This window comes from Podarcis vaucheri (genome assembly GCF_965113315.1).
Source record: "Podarcis vaucheri genome assembly, chromosome: 7".
NCBI lineage: Eukaryota > Metazoa > Chordata > Lepidosauria > Squamata > Lacertidae > Podarcis > Podarcis vaucheri.
Genome location: NC_138765.1, coordinates 41,061,431 through 41,079,060, shown reverse-complemented (window position 1 = coordinate 41,079,060; position 17,630 = coordinate 41,061,431). Strand labels below are relative to the sequence as shown.

At 48.9% G+C, this 17,630-nt stretch overlaps 1 protein-coding gene across 3 annotated transcripts in view; it reads right to left on the bottom strand.

Moving 5' to 3' along the window:
* Positions 1-17,365, bottom strand: part of NDRG4 (NDRG family member 4) — a 50,168-nt gene extending 32,803 nt beyond the window's left edge. Inside the window, exons 1-3 of one of the 3 annotated variants that reach the window (XM_082230788.1) lie at positions 17,189-17,365; positions 6,219-6,310; positions 4,824-4,868 (exon numbers count right to left, since the gene is read on the bottom strand). In XM_082230788.1, the coding sequence (XP_082086914.1) occupies positions 4,824-4,868; positions 6,219-6,287 (114 nt within the window). In that variant the 5' untranslated portion in view covers positions 6,288-6,310; positions 17,189-17,365. Of the gene's footprint in view, positions 1-4,823; positions 4,869-6,218; positions 6,311-16,759; positions 17,013-17,188 lie in introns of those variants that run through there. The other 2 variants (XM_082230787.1, XM_082230786.1) reach the window with 2 other exon arrangements.
* Positions 17,366-17,630: the final 265 nt, after the last annotated feature.

Genomic DNA, 17,630 nt, shown 5'->3' with positions numbered 1-17,630 from the left:
CTCACCTTTGGCCCATATGAGCCTGCTCTTCATTGGAGGCCCTTCTTTAGCATCTCATTCTACATGCACTGACACAGTATTTGAAATTAGGTGGGGGGGGGACGTCTGACGACAGAACTTTTTGGCATGCAGTGCTCTGTGTTGTGTTTTTTAATGGCTTGTTGGATTTTATAAATATACTAATTTTACTGACACTCGGAAACTGCTGCTAGGGCCATTTGTGTGGCTTCTATATGGTGCTTTTCCTGCTTTCACGAGATGCCGCCCTGGGCATCTTGCACTGAAAGGTGGTCTGCAAATCCAATAAATAAATAAACAAAAGATGGATCACTGGACTTGAGCTTCAGTGAATCTTATCCTGCAATGACTTGCAATAGGAGCACAAAGTAGCTCACAGACCAGCAGTAGTTGAAGACATGAATTAATGTGATTTATTTTTTTTAATCGATGCTTGCAATGACCAGAAGCACTCCTTCTTAGAGCTGGGGTAGCAGAAAGAAGGCTGTCACTTGTGCCAGGAAACAGCAGGAGTGATTTCACGGGCTGTGTTGGGGCAGCATTTGCAGTTCCTAATGGGAAGAACAGCTCATTCCCATCATTCACAGGCCACAGAACATTGTCTACCTGGAACTGAAATGGAATAAAACCCGGCTCTAGCAGTTATTTCATCAGCTATTAATTCATTCTCTCTCTGTATCTTTTATGAGGATAAGTGCACACAGATGTTCAATGGTCTGTGTTCCTGTGCCAGCTCCTACAAAAACCATCCAGATTTCTGGTGACGAAGCAGGAAAACTCTCTGAAGATGCAAAAACCCAGAGCCCTCCAAGGAAACTGACAGCCAGGATAGTTTAAAGCCCAATGTAGTCACGCTGCACAAGCGCTTCAAAAAGGACCTGGACTTACATTATCAGGAAGAGCAGGAAAAGCAGATTACGTGAAATTGAAGGCAAAGAATTCAACTTTCTGAGAATTTCATGGTTCTTTAATTTTTAAAAAGCAAGATCCTTTACAGCTATAAAGTGTCTGGGCACTGATGGTTGAAGTTTCAGAAGTCAGAGCAGCTGCTGAACCAGATTTTCAGCAGTCCCTTCTCATGGTGAGCAAAACTAGACAATTTCATATTGGTCACACAATCCAGCTATGATGGGCACAGAATTTTAATACAGTGGTACCTCAGGTTAAGTAACTCAGGTTAATGAGGAATTTTAATTGAAGCAGACAAACATGCAGAGGCTCTACCACTCTGCTATGTCTCAGTTCAGCAGGATTACAATATTTGCATCACACCCAGAGGTGGAGCAAGGTGGGTGTGGTGGGTGCGGTTTGCCCCAGGTGTCATCCCTGAGGGGGTGACATTGCCCCCCCCCCGGATGTTCACCGTGGGTGGCGCACCCCTGTGCATGCCACTCCGGGTGCCAGAGCAGCTAGCTCCGCCTCTGATCACCTTTTATTTACAACATATTTGTAAAATTCTGCAAGAAACTCTCCATCAAGCATAGGAAATTTGCTTGGTTTTAGGGGATGTTTTTACAATCAAGTACAGTGGTACCTCGGGTTAAGTACTTAATTCGTTCTGGAGGTCTGTTCTTAACCTGAAACTGTTCTTAACCTGAAGCACCACTTTAGCTAATGGGGCCTCCTGCTGCTGCCGCGCTGCTGCCGCGCTGCTGCCGCGCTGCTGCCGCGCAATTTCTGTTCTCATCCTGAAGCAAAGTTCTTAACCTGAGGTAATATTTCTGGGTTAGAGGAGTCTGTAACCTGAAGCGTATGTAACCTGAAGCGTATGTAACCCGAGGTACCACTGTACTTCTAGCAAGGAGTATACACTTGAAAGCAAGCAGACAGAGGCTTTGCGAAATGTTAGAAGAAAATGACTGAGATGTTTGTTAGCCCCTGAACAGCAAGAAATGTGGCTGTGGCCACAGTGAATGAGATCACAGTAAGTGAAAGGAGAGGTCTCCTCCTACCAGGTTGTGGTAGAGGTCCATGGTGTGGTAGCTATGAAGGGTGGAACAGGGAAGAATGTGCACAGTTAGGAGGTGTGGTTAGGAGGAGGAGAAGGAGCTCTCCTGCCCTGCTTTTGAAAGTCCATCCAGTTGTCTAAGAAGTGTAGGCAAACACATTGAATCCAGCGCACCAAACCACACTGAGAGTCAAAGTGAGACCTGGTCTGTGCAGTTCCAAAAAGACCAGCTCTGGAGCGGCTGGAATAATCATAAATGCATACTGAGCAGGAACCTGCAATCTAACCTGCAGTTAACACTGCTTGGAGATCCTCGTATCAGCAAATCAAAGGGATGCAAGAAGCAGGAAGCCCAGGCCCTACCATTGTGAGGATGAGGCAAAACAAGTTTGCCTCTGTGTGGCTAGTCTCCCATGTTTTATTCAACTTCCATGACTCAGGTTCTTCCTTACATCGGCATCTGAGGAAAAGGGATCCAACCACAGAAAGGCATGGAAAGAGGGAGGGAGGGAGTGGAGACAGTGCCAAGTTGTCTGGGGATTCTCCCTTGTGGTCAAAACTAGGACATTATGCTGAGGATGCTCAGAGTATGCATTGGAGAAAAACTGTGGATATGTCAAATATTTATTTTTAACACTATATTAAAATGATTTGTGTTTTGCTTGCTTTTCAAACACCAAGGCTACTTACAGAACAACAGCAACATATAACAAATGTCTTAGTCTAGAGGACCAGAGGCAGCTCCTGCCAGGCTTGTACAGCATACAGGTGAAGAGGAGTTGGGCAATTTCCCAGGCAGCCCACCCTTGCCTGAGCTTTGCTTGTTGGGGAGGCCAGCCGTTAGCATGGTCTCCATCCTTCCCCACATGACAGTTCAGAGTCTAAGCAATGAGGGCTCAGAAGCTGAAGACTTTTGTCTCTTTGAGTATGAAAACAAAAGAAAAGTCAGTGGCACGCAAAAGAGCTGCTGAAGCTTTGACATGAGAATACTCAAAGAACTGTTGCTCAAGCAACCACTACCATGGAAACAAGAGCAATTCCTCCCAGCCAAATGAGCTTGGATTTCAGGCACTCGACACCCCTCCACGCAGCTTCTGCAACAGACAACAAGCCACCTTCCTTTCCACAACAGCTCTACCCAACCTGATGCCATCCACATGTTATTGGACTACAACATCTGGAGGGGAGGGCACCAGGTTGGGATAAAGCCATTCCACAGCAAGTTCCTGCTGTCAGGAGAGCTAAACTTCCAGAGCTAGACTGGAAAGGGCAGATGTGCCTGCTATCCAGTCAGGCTCATGCCAGATGTCTAAGCCCATTTTCCAATCTTCCGAACACCATTCCACAAAGTTGGGGTCTTCCTCTGATGAGCAGTCCGCTCACCTATCCAATCAATATGCACATCCGCCCGTCTGCTTTGACCCAGAAGAAACTGACTGTCAAGCTGCCCTGATAATGACGATTACAGTTTAAATTGTTAAATTAAACAATAAAAGACTCAATAACAACCACACTCTTCAAGTCTGCAATTATTTCAATCAAGAGTCCTGGTAGCCTCCACAGATTAGGGTTTTGGGTAAATGTCATTTTGATGTCTCACTGTGATCTTCCAACCTAGAGCCCCAGATGGATTGCAAATTCAGGGAACAAAGGCATCTCTCTTATCTTTAGTGACTGGGAAACAAGAGACACCACCACAATATTTGAAAATCCCTCTCCGGAGCAAAAGGTGAGGTTCTTGAGGCAAGGGAGAGGAAAAATCTTTGGACTGGGTAGGTAATGGACTTCCCTTCTTTGCAGGTGGCATCTCACCCACAACAGAGGGTTCAGCCTGAGGCCTGTCAGGGCGTACCCCTTGCAGGTGCCTGAAGGTTTTACCCTGTTACTCCCTGTGCAGTAAGAGTCAGTCCTTCCGCTGTGCAAAGGTTGTGTCTCAACCTCCACAATAAATCACCTTCACGCACCAGTGCTGCCCCCTTCCAGAGGCAAAGACAGTTGTGGGAGAAGGAACCAAAGTATTGCCTTCTCTACCTAGTCCCGGGGAAAGGTAGGCACCGGGTTGGTGAAGGCTACATAAAGAAAGCTAATGTGACAAAAAGACCGTATGTAGTGATGAGTAGCCCAAAAGATAACTTGGGAGATGCGGTGAGAAAATTATTGATAAGTACACTGACAGATAGCCTAAGGTGTAAAGGCAGTAAAAGTATGAATAGATGTTATTCTTATTTATTTATTATTTATTAAATTTGTAGAGCGCCCTTCATCCGTGGATCTCAGGGCGGATCACAACATAGACATACAATATAAAAACACAAAATACAAGAGAAAAATAAGAACAAAAAAACACAAACTAATAACCCCCCCCCCTTTCCTGTCGTAACAGAGTCAATATGTCTCTGAAGACGTGCAAAGGAATTTGCTGACACAGATGGATAAACCTATGGCCTTGTTCTTCAGCTACTGCCTGTGATGTTGGTTTTGCTCAGTCCGATAAGGCCATTGCCTAGTTACCCAATTGCAACTCTGCTTGTTATCCGACTTTAAATAAACAAAAGCTGTCTTAAACATCACAACTCATGTGGTTAATTGCATAAAAATCACTAGGGACACCTGCCAGATGGACTTTGCTAAACCACACATTTGGCTCCCACATTAGCTAAAAGAAACTGACCAATGGAAGCACAGCCTGGCAGGTGAGAAAACCTTGAACAGCACACCTTTGTTCAGACTTAATAGGTGCCTTTCCTTGCAGCCCCAAAATGCCATTTCTGACATTTTTAAGCCACCGGCCTGCATGTATTGAACCATGCTGAGCATGACAGGCGCACAAAGGCAAGGAGAAGACATTGCAACTTACCTTCCAGTCTGTGTTCACTGCAGAGAGGAAAGTATCTGAATTCTCCTGGGAAGGAAACAGACCAAATCAAACCACTACTTCTCATCAGGTTATTCTAGCTCGTGACTTTCTTTCAAGCCTCCTGAGTGCACTCCCCAAACCTGGGACGTCATCACCATACTGTGTTTCCTGAAAGGAGGATCATTCAGCTGCCTGTCACAGCAAGTTTGGGATCTATCCTGACTCTCTACAAATCGGGGTGGAGAATCTGAGGTGTTCCAGATTGTCACTGGCAAACCTTGGCAATGTCACAGCCATACAACCGCCAACCTCCCTCTCAAATTTGCAGTTTTTAAGAGTATGTGCAACTGCCTAGCAGAATCTCTGCCCGTCTCTAGAGCACAGATTTTGGGAGGAAGGCTGGTTGGTCAACATGCTGGCCAGAGGCCGTGGGGTAGATGCCAAGTGGAAATTGGGAAGTTGGCTGTGTGCTGGTGTGAAGTACCAAGTAGACTGACCTCTCTCTCCTCAAGCCAGGAGAAAATGATAGTCAGCCAGAGTTTGGAATTTCACTTGCACACACCTGTTTGGAGCTGGATTTAAATCAAGATATAAATATCCGCATACATATCATGGCAGAAGACAGCTTCCAAACTTCTTTGTTACTGACATGGCTCACCAGGCTTGTATCTTAAGTTCCTTATTGGTGGCACCCACATCAGCATCACATCAGAGGCCCACCTGCCAACATGTCCAGGAGGGTTTTGGCTTTTCCATCAGGCTCTGCTCATCCTCTTGTTTAGAGGGGATCCATACTGAAGAAGGAATGGAGGGTGGCAGGCAGGGCCCTGCTTCCTGCTTATGGCCCAATGGCCATCTCTACACCCACATACATCCCTCTTGCCTCTGAGTGAGCAACTGGCAGCCTATGCAGTATAAAGGGTCTGAATTTGGTCCTGAGGCCACAGGCCACAGATCTCCAGTGGAAGAGGCCTCTGGAATGAAAGTGATGGGTGTGTGACCAGCTCAAAGTCATACTGGCACAAGTTTCAGGACAAATATCTTAAGAACCTTGCTAGATGAGACCAAAGACCTACCTAGTGCATCAGCCTTGTCCCCCCACTAGTCGATCAGATGCCCAAAACTAGGGCTTTAAGGGAAGAGTCCTTCCCAACTGTTGCTGACTTTCTGAGTAATTTCTCACTCAGGTATCTTTTGAGTCTGAGACCATCATGGACACTGTTCCCAAAGCAGTTTGACAATGGCTGAACCTTGCACCAGTCCTGTGAAGAGCTTAGATTTAAGTCTAGGGGTTGCTTGCCCTCTTGTCAATTCCATACACTTATCAGCTACCACTTGGTTTGTTCCCTTTAAAAAAATGTTTTGCTAAGTGATGCCAAATCCAGCAGGACTCACCAGCTCAGTGTCCTGCCCCCGAAGCAGTGGCTTCTCTTCTGTAAATCGCTGCTCATGCAGGCCGGCCATGGTCACTTCCTGCAGCAAAAGTCCTGCACAAAGGAAAAATGCAAGCACAGCAGTCAGCACAGCCCCAGACAGGAACCAGGCAGACTTCCCTGGACCTCCTTACACTTTAGGTGGCAGAGCTTCCTGCTCAGGAGCAGGAAGTAAAGTTGGATTTGTCACTACTTGGTATTCATAGAGCACTTTGCCCTGGATGGTTCACCCACATTAGCTCAGTCATGCTTCCAACAGCCCTGTAAGTCAGGCCAGTGTTATCATGCCTGTAAGACAGATTTGAGGGTGGATAGGGGAACACTGAGGCCAGGAGAATCATGGATTGCTTAAGACTATTTGTGAAGAGAGTTGGTGGTCCACCCATGGCTGCATCTGCAGTTTCCCAGGTGGGAAGAGGCTCACTAGAACTGGGATGCTGTTTCTCAGCTGGAGCAACTGGGAAAGAGGCCCCTCACACTCCATCCCATATCACTGTCCCTGTCTTCCCCACTCCCCATTTTCTTCAAGTTTGTGCCTCTGGCTCCCACAGATTAGCTGCTCAAAGCCACCACCTCATCTGACTTCAGAAGAAAACCTCTCATTCAGGCCAACGGAGGTCCCAGCCTTATGCAAGTTTTGCAGGAGGGCAAATGGCAGTGGCTGGACAAGGACACAGCAACTCCCCATCCACAGAGATGCTGTGAGCCTCTGCCCCCCGTGTCCTGTTCCCATTGCTGTCCCTGGAGACCTTGCAGGTGTCTCCACAGGCAAAGGACAACCAGGTGACCTCCTGCACATGCTGCCAGAGCCAGATGCAAAAGGCCCAAGCCGAAAACAGAGACCACCTCATGTGAGCCTTGGCTTGGCTTTTCGCAGATTGCAGCAGCAGCGACTTGGAGAAGGTGAAAGAGAGAAAGAGAGCTGCTTCTTTAAGCCAGAAACAGGATACATGGGAACCTTTGCTGCCTGTTTGCAGTTAACTGGCAAGAAGTCACATTCCCTGGGGAGGAAGGAGAATGTCTCATTTGGGGCCGTTGCCAGTATCTCCTGCATTGCAATTCATAATACCACCACCAGCTTCGCCTGTTGCAAAATCTTCTGGCTTTCTGAGGAGCAGCTGGAGGTCGTAAGCTGAACAAGGGGAATAAGAAACATGCTCTGCTTCCTTTTGTTCATTAACACATTGCAATTTTGTTGTACTTGCATTTTCTTTATTTGGGAGGGTGGTTTTATGGATGCCCATGTATTTTTTTATTTTTTAAAAAAATTATGGTATGGGTCACTTTGAGTGCATTTTGGGGAAGACATGGCAGGATAAATAAATAAGATTTAAATTAAACAAACGTAAACTGCACTCTATCCCTCCCTGCTCCAGTTGAGGAGCCCAGTTCCCCTCAGGGGAAACAAACTACACAGAACATTCTGACAAGGCTAAGAATCCAGCACTGTGGCTTTTTGCGCCAGCCAAGAGGCACATGCAAGTGGGATGATGCCACAGGGCAGCATGGGCAGTGCCACCTATGGCTGAGACAGATACCAGCCCTGGGAGGACGTTATCAGCAGCAGCCACTGCACATGGAGGCAGAAGGGGCACACCAGGGGCAGCAGGAGGGTTTGCCCACAGGCCATCCTGGGCCTGGAAGATGTTAGCCACTCACTGCAATGGGGTCTTGACCCATTTGCACCTTTCCAGCCAGTAGGCAAGCACCTGGTAGAGACAGACTCTGGGACTCCCCCCTGCAGAACCCTTGGTCTGAACATGCTGTGCAGAATCCTTCACACAACCCCTCTTCATCCACCCTGATGGAGCGAAACCCAGAGCACAAACTGTGAGGAACATTTAGTGCATGAAGCAAATGGGCAGAAGATGGCACCATGTGGCGATTGCACACTTCTTGCTCTCCAGGGAAGAGAGGGAAGTAGTGCGGGGTGTGCATCTTAATTTTATTTTTATTGTTTATTACCTTTTTGTAAGCCACCGTTTTGGGGCACAGCCCACTCAAGGTGGCTGGCATCTCATCAAAGCACACCAAGGTTCAAGGAGGAACCATCTAAAACAGCAGCAGTCCAACATGCCTCCTTCATGGAGCCCAGAGCTCTGCACATTTCTGGGGGCCCCAATGAGGCAACAATCTGGGCTGCAAACACCCACTCTCTGTCCTGCTGCATTGAGAAGCCCCAGCCAAGTAACACACACTAGAGTGCCGATTTCACTGCACACTGGAGAGGGTTTAGCACAGTAAAGCAGAGGACAGATGGAGGCAGGAAGCCTTCAGAACAGTCTCCCTCTGCAGCAGTTTACTAGGAATGGCCTCCGCATACCCTACAAAGCAGGCTTCATGATTGCCTGGTTCCTTTGGCTTTCCAGCAGTGGGCCTGTGTTGCTTGGGGGGCTATCAAGTCATGGGTAGAGTTGTTTGCCATCAATGATTCTGTTGCACTAAATCAGGAATTGGCATTGGCTTCTTATTTCAATGTGCCGAGAATCTCACTTTTTTTCCTTTTTTGAAAAAGCAAGTTTCTAGTCCTGGAGGAACAAGAGTTGGTAAACTCTCACAGACTGGGCAGGGGCTGGGAAATGTTTCCAGTGGCATCATTGATGCTCACCAAGCTGCCTTGTCATGAGGCTAGCTCTCCTGACTCCCAAGGGCAGGGAAGTTTGGGTCAGAAGGAGCTGAATCTGCCTGCCTGGTGACGCACAGAGGCAGGAACTGGGCTGGAGCCAGAGGGCCTCTGCACCTGGGTAGAAACTCATGAAGCTGTCTGCAAAAGAAGGGAAGCCAGGTGATCCCAGGGAGGCCAGAAGGCAACTGATTCTGCAGGGAGTGGGAGCCAAGGGGAAAGGAGAAGAGATGACCAGCTAGCTCAGGGATTAGGGAGTGGAGTGGGGGCTCAAGTCACAGGATAGAAGCCTGGGGGAAGGGTCTGCCAGGAAAAGGAGACTTGCTGGGGAGGGAGGGATGAAGAGGAAGACCCAGCAGTCTAAGCACCAAGGGTAGGTATCAGAGAGTGGGAGAAAGTGGGTGGGAGGCTCCCAAGGCCCAGGCCTGCTCTGCAAGGCTGTGTTTCTGGCAGTCCCTTCTGTGTCCTGCCAACTACAGATGCTGGAAGGAGCAGGACACTCGGGAGGAGGAATTTTCCCTGTCCACCCAAAGCAAGACCAGATGGGATCACAAAGGTTGTTGGGAGTTTTTGCCTTGTGATCAGAAGCCAGGAGTGGAAGCCACCACTGCTTTTCCATAGCCAGGTCCTGCATTGATACCTTCTGTCACTCTTGCCTGCCTGCTGGCTTCCTTCAGCAGAACACCCTTCACAAATAATGACGATGATGATGATTTATTTATACCCCACCCATCTGGCTGGGTTTACCCAGCCACTCTGGGCAGCTCCCAATCGAATATTAAAAACACAATACAGCATTAAACATTAAAAACTTCCCTAAACTGGCTTCAGATGTCTTTTAAAAGTAGGATAGTTGCTTATTTTCTTGACATCTGATGGGAGGGCATTCCACAGGGCAGGCACCACTACTGAGAAGGCCCTCTGCCTGGTTCTACCTATGATGTGGCATCGCAGCTCATGCATACCCATGTTTGCCTCATGGTGACAGTGTTGCAGCTTTACAATGTCAAATAGGGTGTGGGGCAGACCCCTCAGACCTGTGAGGTTTGTCAGGCATTCTGATGCACGCTTGGGGCAGCAAGAGGTCCTACCCTGATGGGAGTCACTTCACATGTCATTGCAAACCGAGCTGGGCTCCTCTGTTAGAAGAGTTTGGATTTGATATCCCGCTTTATCACTACCCGAAGAAGTCTCAAAGCGGCTAACATTCTCCTTTCCCTTCCTCCCCCACAACAAACGCTCTGTGAGGTGAGTGGGGCTGAGAGACTTCAAAGAAGTATGACTGGCCCAAGGTCACCCAGCAGCTGCATGTGGAGGAGCGGAGACGCGAACCCGGTTCCCCAGATTACGAGACTACAGCTCTTAACCACTACACCACACTGGCTCTCAGTTAAGGGCAAACGGGGTCTGCATCCTGTCTCCTGCTGCATCCAGGTCCTAGTATTGCTCTGAGGGTGGTCTCTGAGTTCTCCTAAGTCATTCCATGTGGGAGGGAGGAACCCCCAGTCCCCTCTCCTTTCCATACTGCCCCTGCCTAAGAATGTAGCTGTCCCATTTCTCTCAGACTTGAAGGAGGGGGGGGTTGTATAAGTTGATATAAACAAAGGACAGCAAGTTTGGATGGACAGAGTGACTGAAGAAGGAGAGTTTGAGCAAGGACAAAAGTCCAAGGACAGAAAGAAGAGGTAGGACAAGGCAACCAGAGTTTTAAAGGTTAGAACATGGAGTCAGCCCAGGTACAGAAGAGGAGAGGAAGCCTTGATAGCATTGCTAAGAATAGCACCAGGAGGAAATGTCCCCAAATGCTGATCTTAAACTGGTAAATTTCAAGGCCAACTATACAGCTGCACTTAAGCAAAAGCTTGTCTAGGAATGAGGAAGTACTCCAGTCCATTCATTTCTTGAGCCTTCCTTTATTGCTTTAGGCACACCTTTACAAGAACTGATTTTCTGGAACACATTTGATAGCTCATCTGCAATTACTACATTAGAAGCTACCCAATACTAGGTCAGATTAGCTAGTACTAGGTCCATCTAGCAGCTAGTACAGTCGTACCTTGGAAGTCGAACAGAATCCATTCTGGAAGTCCGTTCGACTTCCAAAATGTTCAAAACCAAAGTGCAGCTTCTGATTGGCTGCAGCCAATTGGAAGCCACGGAAGCCCCGTCGAACGTTCATCTTCCAAAAATAGTTTGCAAAACAGAACAGAACAGTCTGCAGCATTTGGGAGCCAAAACGTTCAGGAACTAAGCTGTTCCTAAACCAAGGTACGACTGTACTGCCAACCAACGACTTTCCAGGGTTTCAGGCAGGGAACCATTCCCAGCCCTACCTGCAGATGCTGTCAAGATTGTACATGGGACCTTCTAGATAGAAAGCAGATGCTCTACACTGAACTGCAGAACTTTCTCATACTTTAAAGAATGCGTAATACATGCAAGAAAATGTCTGGAAAGCCATTTGATCTGTCATTGCTCTGGACATTTCACAGCCAATACTGGTAAAGCTTATAACAACAAGGGTATAATTTTGTCATCTAAAGACAGTGCTTGGTGGTTTTCAAGATTAAATATCAGAAAGGATTAAGTCCCAAGGTTTGCTCTGAACATTTACACCAGGGCCCCAATAAAGGTCACCCTTTCCTAGTGAAAAATGGAGATGAAGATGAAATGTAGCCACTTACTGAAGGCTCTCCATTGGCCTTGCCAGGATTTCCTCTCCTTTTCTCTTGTTTTCCACATTACTTGTAGGCCCACCCCTCTGCAACTTTCTCTAGGGTCCCTACCTGTGACTTCATCTCTTCTAAAATTGTTTCTGTCGGTCACCCAAAGTTCTCCAACTCAACATCTCTCTCTTCATTCAGTCCCCAGCAGGAAATCCTTCCCTTCTGCAAAGCATCATATTCTCTGATCCAAAGTTCTCTTGTGTATAGGAGCAATACAAGCAAAGCACCCTTCCTGCCACTTCACAATTCTTGATTCTGTAATTCAGAAGCATTAACAGATTTGATATGCCCCTCTTTGCCTCAAACAGGAATGGAGGCAGGCAAAAGGAACATCAGAGCCTGAAGCTTCAGGGCCAGTGGAGCACATTGTGGCAGTCAAGCCTGGAGGTTGAGTGTTAGAGGATCCTCTCTGTCAGAAAGGCATGGAGCCCATGCAATAGATGTAGCCAATAAAAGTGTAGCTGCTCCTTCCAGATGCTGTTAGTCTCTGAATTACCAGCTTCTGGGGAACAACAGAGGGAGTGGGACTATTGTGTTCAGGCCCTCTCTGATGGCATCTCAGTGACATCTGGTTGGCTCCTGTGTAATAAAAGGTGGTGAACCAGATAGGCCCCTTTTGATTCAACCTACCATGCTCTTCTTTTGTACTTTAAGCAAATTTAGCCAATGTAGCAAGATGCCTATGCAAAAGCAGAGCTGGTTCACACCTCTCTCCTGATGGGGAATTCACAGCCCCATCAAATAGGGGCAGTCCCACTCCCTCAAAAGGGGATCCCACAAACATTACTGTGCCTGGATTAAACTTAAATTTACTACGCTCGTCTCAGAAGAGCACTCCAGCCACCAAGGACCCACAACCTGAGGCTACACTTGGTGGAAGATGACTGGCCCAACCCACTGGACCCACATAAGGCAAGTCCAGATTTGCCCTGATCTCCCTTTCTCAATATTAATTAATCAGGCTTTGACCTGCCACCAACCTTCCCAAGAAAGGTTGTGCACGCCTTGTTAGATGCTGTTTCCTACTATTGCTTGCTTAAACAACTTCTACATGCACTCCATTTCCACAGGGATGATATATACTGCTTTCCTGCCTATACCTTGACTTGTAATCCAACACGCTCTTTAAAAAGAAAATGATTATTCTCTATATGAATGCTACTTTCAGAAACTGGAATGTTTAGAACTGGATGTGTTCATCACACTAATGGCACTTCAATCCTAAAGTACAGATAATCTCTCTCAGCAGCTTCATTGAGAAGTTCAACAGAATGAGTGCTACAGAAAATCCTAGCAGAACACCACAAGAGCAGGGTCAGCATCCCCAATTACCCATCCTGCGTCCATCCAGACAAGGAGGAACAGAGCCAAAGGAGAGTCATCCTCCAAACTCCAAGCAAGATCTGGAGGTACTGTGAAAGAATGGTATGATCCACATTATCAAAAGCCACTGGGAGGTTTTAGAAGATCAACATTGTCTGTATTATGGCTGTCAAGCTCAAGACCAGACTTTGCCCAACTTCTGCCTTTCAGATGTTGGGAACTGCACTTCCACCAGCCTCAGCCACATGCAAGACGAAGGTAACCCACCAGGACTATCATGTCTCCTGTTTTAGGGTCTGGGGAGGATGCAGATGACACACCAGTTGACTTTCTTGAGGGGGAACCCTCAGCACCCCTTCTATACTCTCCCGTTTTAACACATGGCTCTTCCATCATCCTCACCATGACTCTACGGCAGTGGTTCTCAACCTCTGGGTCCACTGATGTTGTTGGTCTACAACTTCCATCATCCCTGACCACTGGTCATGCTGGCTAGGAATGATGGAGTTGTAGTCCAACAACATCTTGGGACCCACAGGTTGAGAAACACTGCTCTACAGCTTTCTCCAGTTTCTCCGGCTCCCCAGCCATGCAGGAGCATACACTTGAAGAATCATGGGCCTTTGCTTACACTGGCAGCGGAGGGCGGGTCATGGGAAGAGAAGGCCCCGCCTACCTTTAGATGACTGCTGAGGCAAGCCGCCTGGTCTCACTGGGAGCTGTCCAAGGTTGTGAACCACCTTGTCTTGGAAGAAGCTCCAGAAATCAGTAATTCCTGCAGGCCCCAAACCTCAGCAAAACAGGGCAAAGTCAACAATTTCTGTCTCTGTTGCACACTTACAAGCCAGACTCAAGTGGGACAAGATAAGAAATGCCATATTTTGAGATTTCAACAAGGACTAGAACCTCCGGCCACTTTTTATATAATTTGGCATTATGTAAAATGCATATATAGAGGAACCATCATTTTCAAGACAAACCTCGTCACCAGCCTAGTAAATCTGGAACTAGACTTGATAATCTGGTAACACTGATAGTCTTTACTTGGTTATTTTAACCCAGTGTGCTACATTCCTACTTTATAGGGTTTTTTTTCCATCTTCTAATTTTCATCTGTTGTCATATTCTCTTTTTTATATACACTATTTAATGAAATAATAATAGAAATAATAAAGAGAGAGAGAGAGAAGAAATGAATGGTTCTGCTGCCACAGGTCTAAAAGCTGGCGAAGCCCCCTTAACTGATAGAGTTGGTTTTTTGAGAAAAGAACAAATCACTCCTTCCTTATGAGAATGCAGGACACGGACACAGCCACACACTTTGTTTGCTTTGACCTGTAGCACTAGAGGCTGCCTATTGCTGTCTTTCACCAACCACAAGGGACAGAAATCTACACTACATGTTGCAGCCTACACAGCACCAAGCAACCAGTCAATGTCACTGAGGGGAGCCAGAGTGTTGCAACCCAAGCAACAGGGACCTGCCAGCATTTCTAAGCCCTCTGCAGCATCACAGCTGGAGCTGAGCCAAGTGGTTTTATTTTATCAGCAAAAAAAGCCAAGTAAAAAAGGTCACAGTGGAGCTAATGATGTTTCACCTTCTTGGGACACAAATTCAGAGGTTGAAATGCCCCTTGGCACCAGGAAGAGATCTGCTGGACATGATGCAGCTGATTCGATGCTGGAGAAAAAAAGTACTTTCTCGCTGACATCACCAGCAGCAGCACCTCAAAGGCCTTGCAAGAGGGCTCTGGGGCACACTTGACCAAATCCAGTCCAAGTCTTCCACCACTATTTCATGAGCTGCAGGCAAACTGCTTATGGCCAGTTTGGCCACCCCTGTAAGAGTGTAGGAGAGTGACAACAGAGCAATGGGTTCGAACAGTCCAGGAGGTACCAAACTTATTTTAAAAAACAAAAAACAAGAATCTTGAGTCCACCCATTAGCTCCTATTTTAAAACTTGCTAAGGTGCTTCCAAGCAATAAGAACTGAAAAATGCTTTCTGTAGAAATCTTTTCACTAACCTATATTTACATGGCTTTAAAATACTAACAGAGATGTGGGTGGCACTGTGGGTTAAACCACAGAGCCTAGGACTTGCCTATCAGAAGGTCAGTGGTTTGAATCCCCGCGACGGGGTGAGCTCCCGTTGCCCGGTCCCTGCTCCTGCCAACCTAGCAGTTCGAAAGCACGTCAAAAGTGCAAGTAGATAAATAGGTACCGCTCTGGCAGGAAGGTAAACGGTGTTTCCGTGCGCTGCTCTGGTTCGCCAGAAGCGACTTAGTCATGCTGACCACGTGACCCGGAAGCTGTACGCCAGCTCCCTTGGCCAATAAAGGGAGATGAGCACCACAACCCCAGAGTCGGCCACGATTGGACCTAATGGTCAGGGGTCCCTTTACCTTTTTAAAATACTAATGGCATGTAATTTTTAAACCCCCTTTCACATGCCTTGCCTTTAAAAAAAAAAAATACATGACTTGGGGAGTGGTAAATCCCTGCTCTGACTCTTCCATCCTAACCCAGATCAATGCAATATGAGTTGTGAAGCTTGCTTAGCACAGGTCTAGCTCTCCTGAAGGTGTCGGCTGCAAAGGAATTGTCTCCAGTGACTTTGCACCTCCTTTACAGAAAGGGTTGCACATTTGGAAGCAGAGGACTTGATGACAATTGCTGGTCTGTAACCATAGCAATCTTCTGACACCAACCAATGTTCCCCAACCAATGCCCTCCAGATGGCTTTGACCGCCCCCGCCAGAAAATCTTGGGAATGGTAGTTCCCAGCACCCTTAAGAAACTGAAGTTCCCAGGATCTTTATGGGGATAAACAATGTGCTTTGGACATATGGTGAGTAGGCAGCCTCAGCCTATAAGGAGCGGCGAGTGCGGAGGTTGAGTTGTGCTTTGAAGCAGGTCTCTGCTCCAAAACCAATTCTCAGCGCGAGGGCTTACCCTGATCACATGTGAAATAATAAAACCACACCTCTGAGCATGTGCAGAGTGTGCACCCACCTCATCAACAGGTATGACAGCGTTCAAGGGCCATAGCTCAATGGTTAGAGCATCCTCTTTACATTCAGAAGGTCCCAGGTTCAGTTCCCAGCATCTCCAGGAGAGAACCTCGGTCAAATCCTGCCAGTTGGATGCACAATGTGAAGCTAGATGCACCCAAGGCCTGACTCAGAATAAGGCAGCTTGATTTCTATGACCACAACTCCAACTTGTCCCAGCCAGCAGGGTCTGCTAGGAGTTGTAGTAAAAAAGCATCTGGAGAGTCATAGGTTGGAGAACGCAGAGTATGCCATGGACCAAACCTGGACCCCAGCCAGGGCATCTGCCGCTGTACCACTGAGTCACAGCCGTCCCATGGGAAATTATGGAGGCTGCCTTGAGCAGAGGCTCCCTCCAGGGCTGCCTGCAAACCCTTTTAACCCTTTCACACCCTCACAGTTTGCCAAGTAAGGTGGGGGAAGGGAATGCCACTCTCAGGGTCCCTTGGCACAACAGCCCCCCCCCCCAATGCCAGCGTTAGCTACTTAGGAAATGAGGTACAGGGGGAGGCATTAGGGAGCACCCCCTTGCCAAATTACCCCACCCTGACCCTCTGGAGCTAGGGAGAGGGTGTTGGATCTGCAGCCCCTGCTGCCTCCTCGTCTCCCCTGGGGGGGTGGGAGTGTCCACCGCAGCTCTGCTAGCCTGGCTCCCCAGCGCAGCTGCATCAAATCCAGAAGAGGCACGGTGGGGGGGTGGGAGCCTCCGAAGCTGGAGCAACCGCCCCCCACCCCACGACCTCCGAGAGCCTGCAGGGAACAGAGGGGCGTCGGATTACCTGTCAGCAATTCTATCTTATGTCCCCAGACCTTCATAGTGGCGGCGGCGGCGGCGGCAAGAGAGAGCGAGCGCTTGCGAGGCAGGCGGCGAGAGACAAAGGCGGCTCCCGAGCTAGCCAGACTGCTCACTGCGGCTGGGCAGGCTGCGAGCAAGCGGGCATCGCTCCAGCGGGGAAGGCGAGGAAGAGGGCGGGGGAGGGAAGGAAGGATGGATGAATGGATGGGGGGAGCTGCCAAGCCCGTCGGTTAGCCAAGCAACGTCAGCGGGGGGGGGGTGAAGAGAACCGTGGGCGGGGGGGGACAACCCCCCCCCGCATTCCCGTTGCCAAGTCGTGCTGCGGGAGGCGGCGGCATCCTCGACACCCCACCCCGCCGTCGGTCAAGCCCCATCTGGGTCTCCAAGACGCTGGGGAGGCGGGTCTACTTACAGCCCAGAGCAGCTGGTCCCCTCCCTCGGTGCCGAGCCAGGCCGGGGTCTCCTCCGTCTCCTACGGAGGGGCCGTCCCGGCGCGGCCTCCCGCGTTGCAGGCGCCTGGGAGCGGGGCGTCGGTGGCTGGCAGGAGGACAGAGCCGCGGCTGCGCTCGGACGGGAGGCCGCCCGGTTTAAATGGGGGAGGAGGCGCCGCCGCTGCGTCAGGAGGGGGAGGGGGAGAGCCAGGCGGGCGAGCGGGGGAGGGTCTCGCGGCCTCGGCCTGCAGCCCGCCTTCCCGCTCTCCCTCGCAGCGGCGGCGGTTGCTAGGGACGCGCCGTCGGGGCTCCCCCCTCCCCCTCCCCCAGCGACAGAGGGAGCTGCCTTCCCCCGAGTCCGCAGCTCGTCTAGCTCAACATTGTCTACCCTGACTGGCAGCAAGGGCTCTTCCCCAGCCCTCT